This window comes from Pantherophis guttatus, chromosome 2 (assembly GCF_059756535.1).
Source record: "Pantherophis guttatus breed Tessera chromosome 2, ASM5975653v1, whole genome shotgun sequence".
NCBI classification, from domain to species: Eukaryota; Metazoa; Chordata; class Lepidosauria; order Squamata; family Colubridae; genus Pantherophis; species Pantherophis guttatus.
In genome coordinates, this window is record NC_142064.1 from 265874516 (window position 1) to 265898111 (window position 23596).

A 23596-nucleotide genomic window follows, 5' to 3' on the forward strand; every position below is an offset into this window, starting at 1 on the left:
GTGAAAAAGATAATTTCATGACTGAATGGATATTGGAACTTGGACACAAATGTGTCAAATAAATCATAACTAATGTAAGAGATTATTCTTTATTGTGGCATGTTTGCTTATTGTAATGTATACTTTTTTCTTTTTTCACATCTTTTCAGTCACAACTCCACCCTGATAATACACCAGAAGACTCATATGGGAGAGACACCCTTTGCATGTACTGACTGGGAAATGTTTCAGTAGGAATTCCCACCTGGTGACACACAAGAGGACTCATACCCTGGAGAAACCATATGAATGTCCAGAGTGTGGGAAAAGTTTCAGATGTAATTCCAAACCGGTATGACATCAGACGATTCCCACGGCAGAGAAACCGTATGAGTATCGAGAGAGTGACAAATTTTTCAGTCATAATTCCACCCGGGTGACACACCAGAGAACTCACACAGGAGAGAAACCATATGTGTGTCCTTAGTGTGGGAAAAGTTTCAGTCGTATTTCCAGTGTGATAAGACACCAGAGGATTCACACATGAGAAAAACCGTATGATTGCTCAGAATGGGGGAAATATTTCCGTATTAATTCCGACCTGATGACACACCAGAGGACTCACACAGAGGACAAACCGTATGAGCGTCCAGATTGTGGCAAAGTTTCAGTCAGAATTGCGGCCTAATGACACACCAGAGGATTCATTTCCAGGACAAATTGTATGAATGTCGAGAGTGTAAGAAAAGTTTCAGTCATAATTCCAGCCTAGTGAAACACCAGAGGACTCACACAGGAGAGAAACCGTATGAATGTCCAGAATGTGGGAAAACTTTCAGCCAGAATTCCACCCTCGTGATACACCAGAGGACTCATACAGGAGAGAAACCGTATCAGTATCCAGATTGTGGGAAAAGTTTCAGTCACCCTTCCAACCTTGTGCAACACCAGAGGACTCACACAGGAGAGAAACTGTATGAATGTCCAGAATGTGGGAAAAGTTTCAGTCATAATTCCAGCCTTGTGAAACACCAGAGGACTCACACAGGAGAGAAACCATATGAATGTTCAGAATGTGGGAAATGTTTCAGTCAGACTTCCAACCTGGTGACACACCAGAGGACTCACACAGGAGAGAAACTGTATGAATGTCCAGAATGTGGGAAAAGTTTCAGTCAGACTTCCAACCTTATGAAACACCAGAGGACTCACACAGGAGAGAAACCGTATGAATGTTCAGAATGTGGGAAATGTTTCAGTAACACTTCCAACCTGGTGACACACCAGAGGACTCACACAGGAGAGAAACCGTATCAGTGTCCAGATTGTGGGAAAAGATTCAGGCACACCTCCAGCCTTGTGCAACACCAGAGGACTCACACAGGAGAGAAACCGTATGAATGTTCAGAATGTGGGAAATGTTCCAGTAACATTTCCAACTTGGTGACACACCAGAGGACTCATACAGGAGAGAAACCATATGAGTGTCCAGATTGTGGGAAAAGTTTCAGTAACACTTCCAACCTGGTGACACACCAGAGGACTCACACAGAGGACAAACTGTATGAGTGTGCAGAATGCGGGAAATGTTTCAGTCAGAATTCCAAACTTGTGAAACACCAGAGGACTCACACAGGACAGAAACTGTATGAATGTCCAGAATGCGGGAAATGTTTCAGTAAGAATTCCAACCTGGTGGCACACCAGAGGACTCACACAGGAGAGAAACCGTATCAGTGTCCAGATTGTGGGAAAAGTTTCAGGCTCACCTCCAGCCTTGTGAAACATCAGAGGACTCACACAGGAGAGAAACCGTATGAATGTTCTGAATGTGGGAAATGTTTCAGTAACACTTCCAACCTGGTGACACACCAGAGGACTCACACAGGAGAGAAACCGTATGAGTGTCCAGATTGTGGGAAAAGTTTCAGGCACACTTCCAGCCTTGTGCAACATCAGAGGACTCACACAGGAGAGAAACTGTATGAATGTCCAGAATGTGGGAAAAGTTTCAGTAACACTTCCAACCTGGTGACACACCAGAGAACTCACACAGGAGAGAAACTGTATGAATGTCCAGAATGTGGGAAAAGTTTCAGTAAGAATACCAACCTGGTGACACACCAGAGAACTCACACAGGAGAGAAACCGTATGAATGTCCAGAATGTGGGAAAAGTTTCTGTCATAATTCCAGCCTTGTGCAACACCAGAGGACTCACACAGGAGAGAAACTGTATGAATGTCCAGAATGTGGGAAATGTTTCAGTAAGAATACCAACCTGGTGACACACCAGAGAACTCACACAGGAGAGAAACCGTATGAATGTCCAGAATGTGGGAAATGTTTCAGTAAGAATTCCAACCTGGTGACACACCAAAGGACTCACACAGGAGAGAGACCGTATGTGTGTCCAGAGTGTGGGAAAAGTTTCAGTCATATTTCCAGTGTGATAAGACATCAGAGGACTCACACAGGAGAAAAACCGTATGAATGTCCTGAGTGTGGGAAAAATTACAGTCAGAATTCCAGCCTAATGAAACACCGGAGGACTCATTTCCGGGACAAATTGTATGAATGTCGAGAAAAGTTTCAGTCATAATTCTAACCTGATGAGACACTAAAGGACTCACAGCCTTGATATAGGCTAATTACCTTTTCTGGTGATCAGCAGAACTTTCATGATATTCCCTTTTGCAGAGGTGTGGAATTCTTCAAGAAGGCTTTTGGGTGGTATTTTTTTATATTGATTATTGAATTCCCATGATTGGAGTTTCCATCTTCTACCTTGGTGTCCTTCAGATTTTGAATGCCAGAATTTCCCAACTATATGCAAGTAGTCCTCGAGATATAAGGGTAATTGGGCCTATTTATTACGGTTTTATGTTGCAATCACAATTAGAGTTTTATGTTGCAATCACCATTAAATGAGACTGCTTTGCTTAATACGCCCACCCCCTTCTTTCCCTGATAAAGCTGATCATTGAATGTGTGAATTAAGCGGTGAAGATCACTGAACCTCATTTTGGGAAAAGAGGGCAGGACATGCATCCCTGGGCTGTATGATTGTGTTATGGAAGCAGCCGTCATTTTCATTTGCCTGGAATTCATGGTGACAGCAGGGATCAAACATGCCATCCGTAATGTGTCCCTTCGTGCCCACAAGAGATTTAAATCCAGCCCACCTTGAATTTTTTGACTCATATCTAATTCCAAATTGCTTTTTTCCAAGTTCAACCAACTTTTATATTTCTAATAATAATACACATATTAAGTTGCAGTCAGTCATTGTTCAGTTATTCCATGTTTTCTCTTATTGCTTTTATTTTATGATATAAAATGTATACACTGTTTCCCCTTTCTCTTATTTCTATCTCTTATTCTAAGTTTTAATCAGGACACCCTATATTAAAAGACATTTTCTTTCTGTCCTACCTAGCTTCTAGTCATTTCACCTACCTAAAAAAACAACAGAAAAGGGAGAGAAAAAGAAAAGCAAATCAGAACAACAACAAAAAAGAAAAATCATCTATCCATCGTCTCTTGCCCACTTCAGTACTTTAATTGCTATGCTTTTTTTTTTTTTTTTGGTTGCCTCCTATATTCCTCTCTTGGATTTTTATCTCAGTACAATGTATTTTTTCTGAGTGTTGGCCGTTTCACAAATTTAAACAATTTTTAGTCATTTCCACACAATTTATATATTCCTTTTTTGCCTTAGTATTTATTCTAACTCTTTTTTTTAGACCAATATTACCGTTCATCCTAATCACTAATCCTAACCAAATTCAATTTTTCCGTTCATCTCTATTTTAATCCCCTTCAATTTCAAATCTCACCACATAATGTAATTCCTAATATTTCCTTATATTCCCTTGATATAATCACTATTTCAATTATCAATTATTTCAATATAATAGAATCCAGCATCTTAATAAAAGTCAATTAATTATGAAGTATTACAATCATACATTTCTTATAAAAATAATAAACCAAATTGTTTTATACATTTCTTTATATCTTATTCCAAATTTATTTATTTATTATTATTTATTAATTAAACTTGTATGCCGCCCTCTCTCCAAAACGGACTCAGCGCAGCTCACAGCAATAAAACACATAAAATTCAATATTAAAATGTTAAAAACCATTAAAACTCCCCTTAAAACCCCTTCAGTCCAATTCAGGCCTGGCGAAATAACCATGTTTTGAGGTCACAGCGGAAAGAGTGAAGGTCAGGGGTCATCCGTAGCCCCAGGGGGAGTTGATTCCATAAGGTAGAAAGCCCGTTCCCTAGGAGTCGCCAACCGAGACTGCCTGGCCGATGGCACCCCAAGGAGGCCCTCCCTGTGGGAACGCACCGGTTGATGGGGAGCTGTCATTGGTTGCAGATGGTTTGTCAGGTACCCTGGGCCTAGGCCATGAAGGGCTTTATAGGTAATAACCAGCACCTTGAATCTCACCCGGAGGGCAACCGGTAGCCAATGCAGGTCGCGCAGGAGGGGTGTAACATGAGAGTGTTGGGACACTCCCATCACTACCCGCGCGGCCGCATTCTGCACCAGCTGAAGCCTCTGAGTGGTCTTCACTGGCAGCCCCATGTAGAGAGCATTGCAATAGTCAATCCGGGAGGTAACGAGCGCATGAGTGACTGCGGAGGTTATCTCGCTCCAGGTGGCGCAATTGGTGCAACAGACGAATCTGCAAATGCTCCCCTGGTCATGGTTGCAACATGATCTTCCAGAGTCAACCGTGAATCCAGGAGGATGCCTAAATTGCGCGCCCTTTCAACGGGACAACACCTCACCCCCTATGGCCAACGATGGAATATTCCCTTGGAACCGAGATGACGGTACCCACAGCTACTCCGTCTTGGCGGGGTTGAGCTGAAGCCTGTTCCTCCCTATCCAGAGCGACACCGCTTCCAGGCACCGGGACATCAAATGATACAATCCATCATCTTAATAAAAATCAGTTAATTATATAACCATCTTTCTCTTTAATAATAAATGAAATTGCTTTTTTTGAATCTTGTCTCTAAGTTTCAATTACTTTGTCAAACATATATATTTGTACCTCTTCAAACAACATCTTAATCATTTCTACTTTCACCACAACCTAGTTAGTTCATACTTTGAACTATTTTCTTTTTTAATTAGATTCCAAATATGCAGTTAAAGATATTCCAGTTGTTAGTTTTCCTTAAGTTTAAAAATATTCCAGCTGTTAGTTCCAACAGTGCAATTTAAAATCTCATTTATTTAAACTTCATATTATAAAACTTATTTCAGTTCATTAATATATCCATATAATTTTCCATTATTTTATATTACTTAATATCACTTTCACCACAACCTAGCTAGTTCATCCTTTGAACTAACTTTTTTCTTTTTTAATTAGATTCCAAATATGCAGTTAAAGATATTCCAGTTGTTAGTTTTCCTTAAGTTTAAAAATATTCCAGCTGTTAGTTCCAACAGTGCAATTTAAAATCTCATTTATTTAAATTTATTCATATTATAAAACTTATTTCAGTTCATTAATATACCCATATAATTTTCCATTATTTTATATTACTTAATATCACAATCTCATCTTTTTCTAACAAATCTTACTTCAATTCATATTTCAATTTTAAGTGTATACAATATATATCTCTTCATTTCTTTCTCTCTTTTTTCTTTTTTTCTTTTTTTCTTCCTCTTTCTTTTCTTTAAAATCCTGAACTCTCCTGTTTTGCCCTATATTTCCCATTATTTTCCATCTCTTTTCCCTTTTTCTTCTTTCTGCACTGTTAGTCCCAATGTAATCATTTTGTATTTTAAAATCCTGGACAATTCTATTTTGCCCTGTATTTCCCATAGTTTTCCATCCCTTTTCCCTCTTTCTTGTTTTCCCACTGTTAATCCCATTGTAATCTTTTAAATTATTTATATTCTTTCTGTTCCACCCTTTCTTCTCTCTTCGACTTTCCACCCTTTCTGTTTTTTCCATTGTTAATCCCAATGTAATCTTTAACTTTCTCCTTTTTATTTTTACTACCCACATGATCATTTAATTTTTTGTAGTCAATCTCGTTGTCTTTGTCTTCCTCTTTATTTTCAATTTCTATTTCTTGCTTCTTCATTATTTTCTTGTCGTTATTTTATTTTCTTGAGTGTTCTAACACAATTTTTGAATCATCGGGTTCGGTTTTCCATGCAACATTGTAATTTTTTTTCTAGTTTGATTTATATGCTGCCCTTCTCCGTAGACTCAGGGAGGCTTCCAATGCGTTAAGCAATAGCCTTCATACTTTTGTATATTTTATACAAAATCAGCTTATTGCCCCCACATACTGGGTCCTCAATTTAGTTACCTTAGAAAGGATGGAAGGCTGAGTCAACCTTGAGCCTGGTGAGATTTGAACTTACATTAATTGCAGACAGCTGGAGTTAATTACAATGCATTAGTCTGCTGAGCTATCCAGGCTCATGTAAGTATTCACAGACTTGTAAATTTTCCTTTCGTCAGCAGGTGGCGCTCTCAACTTAAATTTCAGTATTGCCTCTAGTCAATCATCATTTTAGTTGTAAATCAATTATAAAAGCAGAATACATTTTGTAAGTAAATGATTCCAGCATTTTAAAATGCCTTCCCAGTACCACGTCTTCCCAGTTTAAGAGTCCAATTTTCTGTTTATTTCAAAATTTATTATTTCTGTCTCTTGCGTCTTCCCCTTCCGTTCTGGTATTTTCTCAGAATGCGTAAACGCCGCTTTAACAACTAGTTCTGAGCAAACAGTTTTAAATTGTTCCTTGGGGTTAAGTTTAAGGCAAAAAGGAATTGTCTCCCTCAGTTTCAATCACTGTTCACCTACTTCGCTCCAGCACCAGTCTTAGTTGTTCCTCGGTTGTCCCAGCTTTCTGGCAGCCATCTTTAGGCTGTCTCTTCTTACTATGGCTGAGAGGGAAAAAGAATCCCCGGTCAGACAGGAGAGCTGCAATTCCGCAACCACACAGGGCGCCCCTCTTTGCTTCACTGGCTTTGGCTCCTCTTGGAGGCCACAAACAGGGAGAATTCAGAACAGGGAACGTGGAGATCCATTCCCTGTGTCTGATATCGCCCCAACATCAATTGGAAGTGTCATACTTCCAAATTGCTTTGATCGTTCTTCAGATTATTGCAGAGATTTTAATCTTGCAATAAATCTTTATACCCATTTGAACAGCCTGGATCTTCTGATTTCCCTGGTACTTGACAGGGAGGGCACTTTCTCTCCACGCCTTGGCTCCCTCTTCCCCCCTCCACAGCAACCCCCAGCAGGCATGGAAGCAAGCAGCCAAATTGGAGAAAGGATTGCAATTCTCATCCACAGAGTCCGTCCCACCCTGAAGAGAGGAATTCTCTCCCCTAGAGTTCCTTTCCTGATACTCATCCTCATCAATGAGCTTTTCTCCTGGGTATCCCTCCCTCCATGGTTTTCCAGCCCCCATTCTTTGCCCCTCTGTTTTGTGCAGTCCTCCTGTTGCCTTCCTTACCCCATTCTTCCCTTGGAGCAGGTAGGCTGGTGAGGCTGAACTGGGCTGGATCTTCCCTGCAGATCAGCTGATCAGAAGGTCCCAGGAAGGAGGTGCTGAGCCCCAAAGGAATTGCAGGCAACCCATGATCTCTCCATGGATACCTTGGAAAGACTAGTCACTAGGATGAATTGCTCACCCCCCACAAGCCGGATAGTATTTTCCAAGTCTGGAGTTTTACTTGTTAAATAGACTTTAGCAACTGTCAGGCTCACCTCTGAGCTAATTTTAGGCTGGACAAGCAGCTGTGACTGAATCTCATCTTCTGTGCCATCAATAGGGGAGAAGGAAGCATTTCTAGAAAAAGCTTGATCAGGGCATCTTGTCATTTTGCAGAAGTGCAAAGAGCCAGAAATTTTTCCTTACTGGTCTGATAGATTGCAAAAAGAGAGAGCACCTAATTTTGGGGCAGCAGCTCCTGCCTGGGATAGAGAAGGACTCATGCTGAAGATCTCCAGGAGACCCAGATGGTCCAAGTGGCTGGATTATAACCCAGCATCTTGAGAAACATGCATTAGTGCCCCTATTGGTTTCTGTCAAAGGGCAGAATTTTTAGCCATCAAGAGTTGCTGACCAGGGAAAAATGCAGAACAGTAGCAAATTCCTGGGGGTTCTTGAGGAATAATCAAGTTGAAACACTCGTGTCAGGCCTGCCATCTCCAGCATACTCTGCTTCACTGGCATCCTGCCATAAAATGCAAGGAGGGGGGGAAGCAATTAGGGAAGTAAGGAATGGGCGTGGGAATGGGCAAAGAAGGGGAGGGGGATGACGGGGAGACAGGAACCAGAGTTGTCAATCTGGAATGAACAGGATCAAAGACAGAGCCTGCAAACGGAATGTGAAACTACACCAGAGAGATGCCAAACCTGAAAGCCCTTCACAAAACATCAAAAATGAAGGCTATTGGACACAGATGGAACCAAGAAGAAGGGGGCACAGACCCTCGTCAGGGAAAAAAACCTAAATTAAACAAAAATTAAAATATAGCAAACAAAGCCTTTCCTGTAGGCTGTGTGCTGGCAGCCAATGGCTCCAGAATAAAAAGAAACAAAGGAGAAAAAAGGAGAAGAGAGGGAGAGAGAAATAAGAAAATGATGGGTGTGAATGAGGGGGAAATAAATGAGAGAGAAGGGGGAAAGGAAAGAAAGAAAGAGGGGAAGAGGAGAAAAAGAGAAAAATGGGAGGGAGGGTGGGAGGAGGTGAGAGAGAGAGAGAACCATATCCCACAGAAAACACTGGGAGAGACAAAACCTGGGTAGGCGTGGCTGGGGGGGGTCTACTGGGTGGGAGCGATATTGAGTTAGTCATGCCCACTCAGGTTTTGTAACGCCCAGTGTTTTCTGTGGGAAATGGATCCAAATGGTTCTTTGTTTAAGGTTGCAAACCGCTGTCCTGTACCATGTCAGACAACCGGCTGTCCAATCTCTCCTTAAAAGCTTCCATTGATGAAGCACCCTGAGCTCCTGAAGGGAAGCCATTCCACTGATTGATTGTTCTCACTGTCAGGAAACTTTACCTTAGTTTTAGGTTGCTGTCCTCCTCAATTAGTTCCCATCCATTGTTTCTTGTCTCGCCTTCTGCTGCTTTGGAAAATAGGTTGAACCCCTTTTTCTTTGTGGTAGCCCCTCAAATATTGGAACACTGCTATCATCTCACTATCATCTCATTTTAATGTGAATTTTATAACTTTTGTCCACACATTCTGCCATTGTTTAAGCATTATATGGAAAACATGCCTCTAAAGCAGGGGCGTCAGACTCAAGGCCAAGGGGTTGGATTCGGCCCACGGGGTGCTTAGATCTGGCCCACGGGGCTGCCCTCGAAAAAGGCAAAGGACTGGCCCTCGGTGCCTCTGCCAACGAAAACAGAGCCTGCGAGGGCCACGCGCTGGTCCTCCCTAGTGCTATTTTTGTTGACAGAGGGTTGTAGGCCATCGTAGCTGAAAACAGAGCTCAGGAGCCCATTTTCTCTGGCAGAGCGCTTGGGCCACCACAGGCGCCCCTGACACAAGTGACATCGTGCTCACCACGCCCACCCTGACCACGTCCACTCCGCCCCCACTGAGATCAAACACAACCCTGGTGCGGCCATCAATGAAATCGAGTTGGACACTCCTGCCTTATACCGTTCCAGACAATTGGCTGCCCAATCTCCTCTTAAAAACGTCCACTGATGGAGCACCCACAACTTCTAGAGCAGGGATGTCAGATTCAATTTCATTGAGGGCCGCATCAGGGTTGTGTTTGACCTCAGAGGGTGCATGTTGGGTGCGGGGTAGGTGTGGCCATGGTGGGCGTGACACAAGACCACAGCTCCACACACATTGTTTTATACACTTATAAAAATAAAGAGGTGTACATTTCTCTGATTTTGTTTTTTTTTAATACTTACTTGATCTACTTGATCACCTTATGAGAGAGAGACCAGATCAAGAAACTAGAACTAGAACTATAAATTATTGACATAGGCTATAGTAGCAGAATCCTGCAAGCCTGAAAGGTAAAATATTTAACCTTTCCTCCCTTCTGTAACCTTCTGAGTCAAGAATGTCCTCCTGGAGCCCTCTGGAGTCCCCATTTTGGGCCTGGACAGCCTCCTGCAGCCCTTTTCATGAGTGCTGAAAAGTACACATAGGTTTTAATTCATCATGCCATTCCTTCTGGAAAGTACCTGATTGGGAAGGGAAGGGGTCCCTTTCTTGTGAATAAACAAGCAAAAGGCTTATTTTAATGGGCCTTTTGGATCTTTTTGTAAATGAGCCATTCCACTTTTCCCTCTTATTTTTCCTATAAGCAGGGATGTCAAACTCAATTTCATTGAGGGCCAAATCGGGGGTTGTGTTTGACCTCAGGGTGTGTGTGGCCACCTCAACAACACTCCTCAATTGTGTGTCCCTCCCGAGCTCCGTTTTTGCTGGCAAAGTCACCACAGGCCAGTCCTTTGTGTTTCCAGGGTGACCCCAGGGTGACCCCGCCAGCCAGATGTAACCACCCCGTGGCAATTGTTCACCTACAAACAAGACCTTTATCAACTTTTATGATGCAGCACCTGCCTAATCTTGTGAAGCTAAGTAGGGGAAAGCATCACTCTTCAAGCTTCCCTCAGTTGCAAATATAGTTTTGGAGAGTTATCCTGCACCCCAAGAGAAAGAGCTGGACGGAATAGACTTCACGGATCCTCAAGGGAGGTGCACTTTGTCTCTGCCTGATGGCACATTGTGTTCTCTCCACGGATGATTTCCTTGGTTCAGTTCCTGCAAAAGAATCTCCTGGCTGAGTTGGAGTGACAATGAGGGCATCCCTACCAGACCCCAAAGGACAGAAGGGCTTGACTCAAGAGCCTTCCATTCAACAGCTTCACTGTTACAGCTTCAATCATTTGCCAAGGCAGCTTTCCAAGACTTATTCTGCACCCCCTGAGATGTAAAATTGGCTGGAACAATCTTCACCAGCCCCCAAGGGAGGCGCACTTTCAGGTTGGATATTATAGTCCTTCCCCTCCTTGGACGTTTTCCTTTGGTTTAGTTGGAGCAAGAGGGAAAATGAGTCTGCCCTCTTGAGAGACCTGAAAGAGAAGGTAAAGCATAGATTGTGATGGATGAAAGCTATTCCTGTGCTCGGTGGGAGTCCAATAAGACTTGATGGCTGACTCTTGCAAACGCTTCACGGTAGAGATAGGACGAGGGTGATTATCAACCTTATGACACTAGATGGCGCTGCAGAAAGAAGCAACAGTCGCGCCTCGATAGCAGAGAATAAGAGAAAAGCAGCGGCATCGCTAGTATTGACATCACCACCGAGGGAGAGAGGCCGAGCTGGAAAGAATGGGAACGATAGAGTATTAGATTGCTAGAGGGGAGGAGGAGGAGGAGAGAGGAAGTTCCTCTTCCGGGTCACCCACCGGAGGAGGATAATGGCGTCGGCGGAGCCTCTTGTGCTGCTCGGAGGGCGGAAGCGGCTCCTGGGAGGTGAGTGGAGGGAAGGTCGGAGGAGAAGCCTTTTGGGTTCCTGCAGGGCCTGGAAGCAGCGAAGGGACAGGAATGAAACATGAGGGCTGCTCCTGCTGCAGATTCTTTCTCTCCCCCAAATTCTTTTATTATCCTTTTGCTGCAGGATTTAAAGCTGCTGCCTGTGATTTTCTGCTGGGAGATTTTAAGAAATCTTTATATATATATATAATATATATATAAGAGTGGCCCAATGAAGGTGTGATAAACCCTGATAGAGAGCAAGTGAGTAGGTTAGGGAAACAGCAGAATGAGGAAGATGGGGGGGGAGGGTAAGGAAGAACAACGCAGACCCATCACAAGATCATGGGCAAAACAAATAGGTTCAGAGGAGGCAACGTGTATGCCTAAACGGGAAAGGCATAACAATGAGGGAGAGAGAGCCGGGAGAAATACCTTCAAAGCAATGCCTGATAACCCTGCCTTACCACCCAGGGAGAGAAAGAAGCAACACATAATGGGGAAGGAGGCAGGGGGAAGTGCATCGTCATCTGTCAGCATGACTAAGGCAGAAAGAAAGTTAATTACAGGGGGAACGCAGGGGTGTGGGCCTGTTACGCGTGCCAGGACTAAATTGATCAGCATTACATAAAAGCAAGCAGCTCCTCAATGGGGATTTTATACTCTGACGAAGTCGGTAGGGGCCGACGAAAGCTTAGTACAAGTTTTAAAATAAAAAAAAAATTTTTTTTTGTAAACTTTTAAAACTTTTAAACGTTCCAGAGATCGTGATGTCTATCGCCTCTTCTATAACTATACCTGGAACTCGCATTTTTAGGACAATATAATATATATTCTAGCCATATATATATGGCTAGAAGAAAAACACACATAAACCTTACGAAGAAGTAAGAAAATTTATATATATATATATATGTATGTATGTATGTATGTATGTATATGTATGTATGTATGTATGTATATATATGTATGTATGTATGTATGTATGTATATATGTATGTATGTATGTATGTATGTATGTGTATATATATATATATATATATATGAAATATAAAACCTTGTGGTTTTATTGATGTCGTTTTCCTGGCAAGCGAGGAGTTTCATGGGCAAAAGGGATTTTTTCACCATTTCATCTCTCAATGTCCCCACCTTTTAAAAAACAGATTAAAACATTTGAGCGAATTCCCTCCTGAGTCCTTTTGCAGACTGAAATACACATAATTGTTCACATGAATAAGTTCTTAGGAGTTTATTTCTGTGTCAATAGGAACCCACATTCAGTGCATTCAGACAGCATTCAGACCCCTTTCACTTCTGTCAACTTTGTTATTTTACACTTGTTGAAATTCATTTTTTCTCATCTGCCTCAATAATGACAAAGTGAAAACAGAATTTTAGAAATGCCTGTAAATCTATTAAAACAAAACAACCTGAAATATCATATTGACATAAGTATTCAGATCCTTCGCTCAGTACTTTGTTGAAACACCTTTGGCAGCGATTACAGCCTCAAATCTTTTTGGGTATGAGGCAATAATGCACACATGGATTGGGGTTTTTCTGCCATTCTTCCTTGCAAGTCCTCTCAAGCTCAGTCAGGTTGGATGGCAACCATTGATGGAAAGCCATTTTTAGGTGCCTAAAAATATTAAATAGGGTTCAAGTCAGAACTGTGGCAAGGGCCCCTCTAGGACATTCAGAGTTGTCCCTAAGCCACTCCTATGTTGTCTTGGCTGTGTCCCTTGTCATGTTGAGAAGTGAACCTTCGGCTCAGTGTGAGGTCCTGAGCGCTGTGGAACAGGTTTTCATTGAGGATATCCCTGTACTTTGCTCCATTCAGCTTTGCTCCACTCAACTCTGCCCCATCTCCACACAGGATATCTGAAGCTCAGTCAGAGTAACCATCGAGTTCTTGGTCCCCTCTCTTACTAAGGCCCTTCTACCCCAATTGCTCAGTTTGACCGGACGACCAGCTCTTGGAAGAGTCCTGGTTGTGCCAAATGTTCTTCTCCATTTGAGAATTATGGAGGCCACTGTGCCCTTAGGAACCTTTGGTGCAGCAGAAATTTTATGGTAGCCTTCCCCAGATCTGTGCCTTACAATAATCCTGTCTCTGAACTCTGCAGGCACTTTCTTTGACCTCATGGCTATTGTTCTGCTACAGTATGCATTGTCAGCTGAGAGGCCTTCTATGGAGAGTGTGTGCCTTTCCAAATCATGTCCAATCAGTTTAATTTACCACAGGTAGACTCCAATCAAGGTATAGAAACATGTCAGCACAATCAAGGGAAATGGGAGGCACCTGAGCTAAATTTCAAGTGCTGTTGCAAAGGGTCTGAATACTTATGCCAATGTGATATTTCAGTTTTTTTCCTTTTTTTCCTGTAGATTAAGGCGGGGAAAAATGAAGTTCAACAGCTGTAGAATCAAGCTTTTGTCAACAAAATTGACAAAAGTAAAGGGAGTCTGAATACTTTCTGAATGAACTGTATTTAGAAAGATAAGAACATTTCAGGTTAAGTGACAGGCCTGGGATGTCTTGGCCAAAATGCCTGCAGAGCATTTTGAGGAAGAGAGACTGGTGTGCACAAGAGGCAGGTTGGTTGAGCTCCAAAGTGGCTTCTGTTGTTGGAATAAAATGCCCTTTGCAGAGTTTATCTGTATATTCTGTTCACCCAGTCTAGTTATTCCATTACCATCTTCCCTTTCCAATTTTCAGTTTTTCTCCAAATTCTGTCTGTTTAAGGCACAGAATTTTTCTGTGACTTTCCACCTTCACTTTCATGGCATTCCCTTTCTGTAAAACCAACAAGCATGGTATGAAAATTGGCATTGTCATATCTGGCTGGCGGGGGAGGGACTTCTCTGTGGCCACCCCAGCTCTCTGGAACCAGTTACCTCCTGAGGTCCGGACCATCCCCACCCTATTGGCCTTCCAAAAAGCAGTGAAGACCTGGCTTTTCTGGCAGGCCTGGGGCGGTTGATCTCGCTTTGCGATCTGGCGAGATCCGGCCATGAATGGTGTGAATGCATTTTAAAGTTTTTAATTGTTTTTTAATTTTGTTAATTAAAATGTTTTTAGAATGGTTTTTTTTTTAAATGTATTGTGAGCCGCCCTGAGTCTTCGGAGATGGACGGCATATAAATTTAAAAAATAAAATAAATAAAATAAATAAATATGACACCATGCTTAAAGATTGGGCTGACACAGATGCTGAATGGATATTTGAAATTGGACACAAATGTGTCAAATAAATCATAACTAATGTAAGAGATTATTCTTTATTGTGGCATGTTTGCTTATTGTAATGTATACTTTTTTCTTTTTTCAAATCTTTTCAGTCACAACTCCACCCTGGTAATACACCAGAAGACTCATATGGGAGGGACACCCTTTGCATGTCCTGACTGTGGCAAATGTTTCAGTAGGAATTCCCACCTGGTGACACACAAGAGGATTCATACCCTGAAGAAACCATATGAATGTCCAGAGTGTGGGAAAAGTTTCAGATGTAATTCCAAACTGATATCACATCAGACGATTCACGCGGGAGAGAAACCGTATGAGTGTCGAGAGTGTGAGAAATTTTTCAGTCATAATTCCACCCGGGTGACACACCAGAGAACTCACACAGAGGAGAGAAACCATATGTGTGTCCTTAGTGAGGGAAAAGTTTCAGTCGTATTTCCAGTGTGATAAGACACCAGAGGATTCACACATGAGAAAAACCGTATGATTGCTCAGAATGGGGAAAATATTTCCGTAATAATTCCGACCTGATGACACACCAGAGGACTCACACAGAGGACAAACTGTATGAGCGTCCAGATTGTGGGAAAAATTTCAGTCAGAATTGCGGCCTAATGACACACCAGAGGATTCATTTCCAGGACAAATTGTATGAATGTCGAGAGTGTAAGAAAAGTTTCAGTCATAATTCCAGCCTAGTGAAACACCAGAGGACTCACACAGGAGAGAAACCGTATGAATGTTCAGAATGTGGGAAATGTTTCAGTCAGACTTCCAACCTGGTGACACACCAGAGGACTCACACAGGACAGAAACTGTATGAATGTCCAGAATGTGGGAAAAGTTTCAGTCAGACTTCCAACCTTGTGAAACACCAGAGGACTCATACAGGAGAGAAACCGTATGAATGTTCAGAATGTGGGAAATGTTTCAGTAACACTTCCAACCTGGTGGCACACCAGAGAACTCACACAGGAGAGAAACCGTATCAGTGTCCAGATTGTGGGAAAAGTTTCAGGCACACCTCCAGCCTTGTGCAACACCAGAGGACTCACACAGGAGAGAAACCGTATGAATGTTCAGAATGTGGGAAATGTTTCAGTAACACTTCCAACCTGGTGACACACCAGAGGACTCATACAGGAGAGAAACCATATGAGTGTCCAGATTGTGGGAAAAGTTTCAGTAACACTTCCAACCTGGTGACACACCAGAGGACTCACACAGAGGACAAACTGTATAGGTGTGCAGAATGCGGGAAATGTTTCAGTCAGAATTCCAAACTTGTGCAACACCAGAGGATTCACAAAGGAGAGAAACTGTATGAATGTCCAGAATGCGGGAAATGCTTCAGTAAGAATTCCAACCTGGTGGCACACCAGAGGATTCACACAGGAGAGAAACCGTATGTGTGTCCAGAATGTGGGAAAAGTTTCAGCCGCAATTCCAACCTGGTGAAACACCAGAGGACTCACACAGGAGAGAAACTGTATGTGTGTCCAGAATGTGGGAAAAGTTTCAGCCAGAATTCCAATCTCGTGACACACCAGAGGACTCACACAGAGGACAAACTGTATGAGTGTGCAGAATGTGGGAAATGTTTCAGTTACAATTCCAACCTGGTGAGACACCAGAGGATTCACACAGGAGAGAAACCGTATATGTGTCCAGAATGTGGGGAAAGTTTCAATCATATTTCTAGTCTGATAAGACACCAGAGGATTCACACAGGAGAAAAACCGTATGAATGTTCAGAATGTAGGAAATGTTTCAGTAATAATTCCGAGCTGGTGACACACCAGAGGACTCACACAGGAGAGAAACCGTATGAATGTTCAGAATGTGGGAAAAGGTTTATTAATAATTCCAGCCTTGGGAAACACCAGAGGACTCACACAGGAGAGAAACCTTATGAATGTTTAGTATGTGGGAAATGTTTCAGTTGGTATTCCAACCTGGTGACACACCAGAGGACTCACACAGGAGAAAAACCGTATGTGTGTCCAGAATGCGGGAAAAGTTTCAGTCATATTTCCAGTCTGAGAAAACACCAGACAATTCACACAGGAGAAAAACCATATGAATGTCCAGAATGCGGGAAATGTTTCAGCAGTAATTCCAACCTGGTGATGCACCAGACGACTCACACAGGAGAGAAACTGTATGAATGTCCAGAATGTGGGAAATGTTTCAGTAGGAGTTCCAACCTGGTGACACACCAGAGGATTCACACAGGAGAGAAACCATATGTGTGTCCAGAATGTGGGAAAAGTTTCAGTCATATTTCCAGTATGGTAAGACATGAGAGGACTCACACAGGAGAAAAACCGTATGAATGTCCTGAGTGTGGGAAAAGTTTCAGTCAGAATTCCAGCCTAATGAAACACCGGAGGACTCATTTCCAGGACAAATTGTATGAATGTCGAGAAAAGTTTCAGTCATAATTCTAACCTGATGAGAGACCAAAGGACTCACAGCCTTGATATAGGTTAATTACCTGTTTCTGGTGATGAGCAGAACTTTCATGATATTTCCTTTTGCAGAGGTGTGGAATTCTTCAAGAAGGCTTTTGGGTGGTATTTTTTTATATTGATTATTGAATTTCTGCGATTGGAGTTTCCATTTTCTACCTTGGTGTCCTCCAGATTTTGAATGCCAGAATTTCCCAACTAAATACAAGTAGTCCTCGAGATATAATGGTAATGGGGCCTATCTATTACGGTTTTATGGTCAATGAATGTGTGAGTTATTAAGCGGTGGAGATCACTGAACCTTATTTTGGGAAAAGAGGACAGGACATGGATCCCTGGGCCACATGATTGTGTTGTGGAAGCAGCCATCATTTTCATTGTGCCTGGAATTCATGGTGACAACAGGGATCAAACATGCCATCCGTAATGTGTCCCTTCATGCCCACAAGAGGTTTAAATCCAGCCCACCTTGAATTTCTTTGACTCTTATATACTTCCAAATTGCTTTTTTCCAAGTTTCAACCAACTTTTATATTTCTAATAATAATACACATATTAAATTGCGGTCTGTTATTGTTCAGTTATTTACTTATATATTTATTTATTAAATTTTTATACCACCCTTCTCCCGAAGGACTCAGGGCAGTGAACAGTCAGGGTTAAAATACATACAATATGAAAATTAAAATAGTTTAAAAAATAATTAAATCCAATTTGGCTTTCCAATTTTAAAACCCCTTACCCATAAAATTAATCAATTAAAATCTTTAGCCAGCTCGGCTCGCTGAAACAAGAAAGTCTTCAGAGCCTGGCGGAAAGTACAGAGGTCCGGTATCAGTCATATCCCTGGGGGTAGCTCGTTCCAGAGGGCAGGTGCCCCCACAGAGAACACTCTACACCTGGGGGTCGCCAGTCGACATTGCTGGACCGATGGCACCCTGAGGAGACCCTCTCTGTGGGAGCGTATTGGCCGGTAGGAGATTATTGGTGGCAGAAGGTGGTCTTGTGGATATCCAGGCTCTAAGCCATGGAGTTATTCCATGTTTTCTCTTATTACTTTTATTTTATGATATAAAAGTGTATACAATGTTTCCCTTTTCTCTTATTTCTATCTCTTATTCTAACTTTTAATCATGTCACCCTATATTAAAAGACATTTTCTTTCTGTCCTACCTACCTTCTAGTTGTGTCACCTACCTAAAAAAACAAAAGAAAAGAGAGAGAAAAAGAAAAGCAAATCAGAACGACAACAAAAAAGAAAAATCATTTATCCATCGTCACTTGCCCGCTTCAGTAGTTTAATTGCTCTGCTTTTTTTGGCTTGCCTCCCATATTCCTCCCTTGGATCTTTATCTCAATCTGCATCTACTTCTTGACAGTTTAATCTAGGTTTTTCTCCCACCTCTACTCTCTTCCATTGCGTAGTTTCCAAAATTTTTACCCGGGCCCCCATCTTCCTTTCAAAAGTATCTTCCTGTATCTCCAATTCTCTTTTCAACTCTCTTAATATATTTTCCCCCTGATTTAATTCATCTGTTACTGTTATTTCCATTGTTATCTCGTTAACTTCTTTTGTTCTCTGGTTCTTCGGCGCAATCATTTCCTCCACTTCTTCTGTTGGCTCCTCCCTTTCCTGGGCATCTTGGTCTTCACTCATCATCCCTCGTATAGTATTTTCCATTTTTTCCGTAATCTTCTTAAATCCTTTCTCCATGATGTCCTTTGTGTTTTGAAAAAGTAACAACATCTCCTTCAAAACATCTCCTCCTTATAAAGCATCTTAGTTTGTTTTTAAAATTCAACTTTTTTTTAATAAAAGTTTTTTTTATTTTTTACACAGACAAACAAACATATAATGTATTTTTTCTGAGTGTTGTCTGTTTCACAAATTTAAACAATTTTTAGTCATTTCAACACAATTTATATATTCCCTTTTTGCCTTAGTATTTATCCTCTCTAACTCTTTTTTTTAGACCAATATTACCCTTCATCCTAACCACTACTGTTAACCAAATTCAGTTTTTCCATTCATCTCTATTTTAAACCCCTTCAATTTCAAATCTCACCACATAATGTAATTCCTAATATTTCCTTATATTCCCTTGATATAATCACTATTTTCAATTATCAATTATTTCAATATAATAAGAATCCAGCATCTTAATAAAAGTCAGTTATGTAGTATTACAATCATGCATTTCTTATAAAAATAATAAACCAAATTGTTTTATGCATTTCTTTAAATCTTATTTCAAATGATACAATCCATCATCTTAATAAAAATCAGTTAATTACATAACTGATATATCTTTCTCTTTATATAATAATAAATCAAATTGCTTTTCCTGAATCTTGTCTCTAATTTTCAATTACTTTGTCAAACATACATATTTATATCTCTTCAAAAAACATCTTAATCATTTCTATTTTCACCACAACCTAGTTAGTTCATACTTTGAACTAACTTTTTTCTTTTTTAATTAGATTCCAAATATGCAGTTGAAGATATTCCAGTTGTTAGAGTTTTCCTTAAGTTTAAAAATATTCCAGCTGTTAGTTCCAACAGTGCAATTTAAAATCTCATTTATTTAAACATTCATATTCTAAAACTTATTTCAATTCATTCATATATCCATATAATTTTCCATTATTTTATATTACTTAATTAATATCACAATCTCATCTTTTTCTAACAAATCTTATTTCAATTCATATTTCAATTCTAAGTGTATACAACATATATCTCTTCATTTCTTTCTCCCTTTTTTCTTTTTTTCCCCATAGTTTTCCATCCCTTTTCCCTCTTTTTTGTTTTCCCACTGTTAATCCCATTGTAATCTTTTAAATTTTTTATATTCTTTCTCTTCCACCCTTTCTTCTCTCTTTGTCTCTTTCCACCCTTTCTGTTTTTTTCCATTGTTAATTCCAATGTACTCTTTAACTTTCTTTTTATTTTTACTACCCACATGATCATTTAATTTTTCGTAGTCAGTCTCATGGTCTTTATCTTCCTCTTTATTTTCTATTTCTATTTCTTGCTTCTTCGTTATTTTCTTGTCAACTTGAATGTGTTCTAACACAATTTTTGAATCATCGGGTTCGGTTTTCCATGCAACATTGTAATTATTTTCCTCACTTCCGTTTTCAGTGATAGATGCATCATTTTCATCATTTCCATAAATTCCTGCGCCATTTTATTCTTTCTTGGTTAGTATTATTCCAATTTAAAGTTGTGTTGTAGTTCTTTTTTTTTATCATCAAAGTCAAGTCTTACAGACAGACAAACCCTCCTCAGAAGTTCTCACGGCTGTTATCACTATCTGGATTCAAGGTTTTTCCAAAACAAATGTTCAGCGTTGAAATGATCTTATTTCTCCTGAAGATGTCTCTCTACAATCCACAATTCCAATCAGCAGCCTGAAAAAGTATCCATTTTGTTTGTTATCCACATTAAGAATCTTTGCTAATTTTTTCCCTTTTCTTCTTTTTATCTCACAACCTCACAGGGGGCCCTTCTTTGCTTCACCGGCTTTGGCTCCTTTTGGAGGCCACAAACAGGGAGAATTCAGCACAGGGAACGTGGAGACTCATTCCCTGTGTCTGATATCCCTGCAATGTCAACTGGAAGCTCATACTTACAAATTGCTTTCATCGTTGTTCAGATTCTTGCAGAGATCTCAAGCTTGCAATAAATCTTTATACCCATTTGAACAGTCTGGATCTTCCGATTTCCCTGGTGCTTGACAGGGAGGGCACTTTCCTTGGCTCCCTCTCTCCCTCCCCCCCAAAGCAACCCCCAGAAGGCATGGGAGGAAGCAGCCAAATTGGAGAAAGGATTGCAATTCTCATCCACAGAGACAGCCCCTCCCTGGAGAGAGGAATTCTTGGGGAGGATTCTTCCTCTAGAATTCCTTTCCCGTTACTCATCCACATCAAGGAGCTTTTCTCCTGGATATCCCCAGCCGCCATTCTTTGCCCCTCTGTTATGTGCAGTCCACCTGTTGCCTTCCCTGCCCCACATTCTGCCCTGCAGATCAGCTGATCAGAGGGTCCCAGGCAGGAGGTGCTGAGCCCCAAAGGAATTGCAGGCAACCCATGATCTCTCCATGGATACCTTGGAGAGACTAGTCACTAGGATGAATTGCTCATCTGGGGAGATGCGCCCCAGCCGGTGTCTCGGGGCAGAGAAAGTCCCCATATTCCTCTCGCCGCCTCCATGGCTGTTTACTGCTTTTGCACTTAAACTTAGCATGCTGCACAATGGAGGAGACGGGGTCCCCTCCTCCTCCTCCTGGAGTCCATTACGACGCGGAGCATTGGCTGCAGCCGGGCAGGCCAGCCAGTGTCCAGGTGTGGAGAAAGTTTGCGCATCTCCTAACAAGGGCTGGAAAAAGAGGCAAGTAGAGGGGCGCTTCGTTTCCACTCTGGAATACAGAGTGAGTCTCCATCTGCCACTGTCGCCCTTCTCTTCTCAGGACAGGTGAGGAGTGAGTGGGGGCAGCCAGCCATCAGGGAACCACAGCAGGGGGACGAAAGAGCTTCATTTATCTAGGAACCTGAAAAGACTCTTGATTTAAATCATACGGTAAAAAGCACCCAAAGAAGAAAGAACAAGATCAGCAAAAAAACCTCAAACAAACCCAACCCTCGCCCTTTTTTTGGAAATGGTTCAAGGGGGAACACGTGCGCGCACACACACACACACACACACACAAACAAGAGAGGGAGAAAGAGAGAGGGAGAAAGAGAAGGATGAGAGAGATGAGAGACAGGGTTGCCTGCTGTTTTCTGCTGCAGTGGGGAAGCGAGAGAGAGAGAGTGGGGGGAGAGAGATTCAGCTCCATCTGCTCCCCTTGAGGCAACCTCGTGGCGCTGTGCTCTAACAGCCTGACAGTCACTCCTTTTGCAATGCATGGTTTATTTTGGTATCTTTCCAGAGACAGAAAGAATGTGGCCAAATTTCCTTAGTTATTATCTGGGGGTGGGGGTGAGGAGTGGGGGAGAGGGAGCCATTTTCAAAAAATGGCTGTCCAGTCCAGTCTCTTCTTAAAAGCCTCCATTGATGGAGCACCCTGAGCTACTGAAGGGAAGCCATTCCACTGATTAATTGTTCTCACTATCAGGAAACTTTACCTTAGATTTAGGTTGCTTTCCTCCTCAATTAGTTCCCATCTATTGTTTCTTGTCTCACCTTCTGCTGCTTTGGAAAATAGGTTGAACCCCTTTTTCTTTGTGGTAGCCCCTCAAATATTGGAACACTTCTATCATCTCACTACCATATCATTTTATTTTAATCTGAATTTTAGATCTTTTGTCCACACATTCTCCCATTGTTTAAGCATTATTTTATATGGAAAACATGCCTTTAAAGCAGGGGTGTCAAACTCAAGGCCCAGGGGTTGGATTCGGCCCACGGGGTGCTTAGATCTGGCCCACAGGGCTGCCCTCGAAACAGCGGACTGGCCCTCGGGGCCTCTGCCAATGAAAACAGACCTTGCGAGGGCCGTGCGTGTCAGATAATTATCTAAAACAGTGCCCCTGAACCACACTGTCTGTACTGGAAGGATGGTTTGGTGTTTATACTTTCCCTCCATTTTGTCTAAGGGACTGAAGGGGAAGTGTCTTAGCCACTCTATAAATATGACCCCTTTTACCCACACACACATTGAGAGACACATAGGAGACAGGCAGAAGCAGAAGGAGAAAAGAGAAAAGAAGGGATTATGCTCTAGGCACATTTACCTCATTTACCTCAATGCTGATCTGAAAGAGGACATTTATGTCAAGGAGCCACCCGGTTTTGAAGGAAAAGAGGGCTTAACTTGGAAACTACAAAAGAGCCTATATGGTCTCCAACAATCAGGTCTTATGTGGTATGAACACTTCACCAAATTACTGAGGTCAATAGGTTTCACCACCTCGCCAGCTGACCAATGCCTGTTTACAAAAAGGGCACACAATATTTTTGAAAAAATATTAGTCTACGTGGATGACTTCCTTTACATAGGGCCAAACAAAGCCACATGCGATAAGTTTGCAGAAATTGTAGGGAGAAAATTTACTTTAAAATCCCTAGGTCAAGTAGATAGATACTTGGGCATCCAAATAACTCAAACTGAGAAGGGGCTTAGCCTTTCGCAAAAAGAAAAAAATAATTGAATTAATTGAAAGATGCAACATGGAAAACGTATGCCAAATGGTCAAAATAAATTTTGCATCTGTCATTTATATAAAAACAGAAGAACAAACTGCTGACATACTTACAAAGTCCTTGGCTAATATAGATCAGCATCTATATTTGTGTAAGAAGTTATGTTTGTCATTTTAATTGTATGCATATGTAATCTTGACTTTGGGTGACAGTATAGTT

General features: G+C 41.5%; 2 protein-coding genes and 1 pseudogene across 3 annotated transcripts in view; all 3 read left to right on the forward strand.

Annotated features, from left to right (window-relative positions):
* The window catches only part of LOC117659751 (uncharacterized), a 33457-nt pseudogene extending 14968 nt beyond the window's left edge, over window positions 1-18489 (forward strand). The window contains exons 2-3 of the transcript XR_015731772.1: window positions 681-3319; window positions 18305-18489. The product of XR_015731772.1 is annotated as an uncharacterized LOC117659751 (transcript). The remainder of the gene's footprint in view (window positions 1-680; window positions 3320-18304) is intronic.
* LOC117657360 (uncharacterized) lies at window positions 11406-15202 on the forward strand. The gene is made up of 2 exons (XM_060685425.2): window positions 11406-11505; window positions 14848-15202. The coding sequence occupies exon 2, from the start codon at window positions 14885-14887 to the stop codon at window positions 15200-15202; it is 318 nt and encodes a 105-aa protein (XP_060541408.2). The 5' UTR covers window positions 11406-11505; window positions 14848-14884.
* LOC148115776 (uncharacterized) lies at window positions 15286-17790 on the forward strand. The gene has a single exon (XM_087884278.1). The coding sequence runs from the start codon at window positions 15286-15288 to the stop codon at window positions 17197-17199; it is 1914 nt and encodes a 637-aa protein (XP_087740404.1). The 3' UTR covers window positions 17200-17790.
* Window positions 18490-23596: the final 5107 nt, after the last annotated feature.

Bases quoted from the DNA above. Each gene is read 5' to 3' on its own strand.
- LOC117657360 (XM_060685425.2), top strand. From the start codon at position 14,885: ATGGGAGGGACACCCTTTGCATGTCCTGACTGTGGCAAATGTTTCAGT.
- LOC148115776 (XM_087884278.1), top strand. From the start codon at position 15,286: ATGACACACCAGAGGACTCACACAGAGGACAAACTGTATGAGCGTCCA.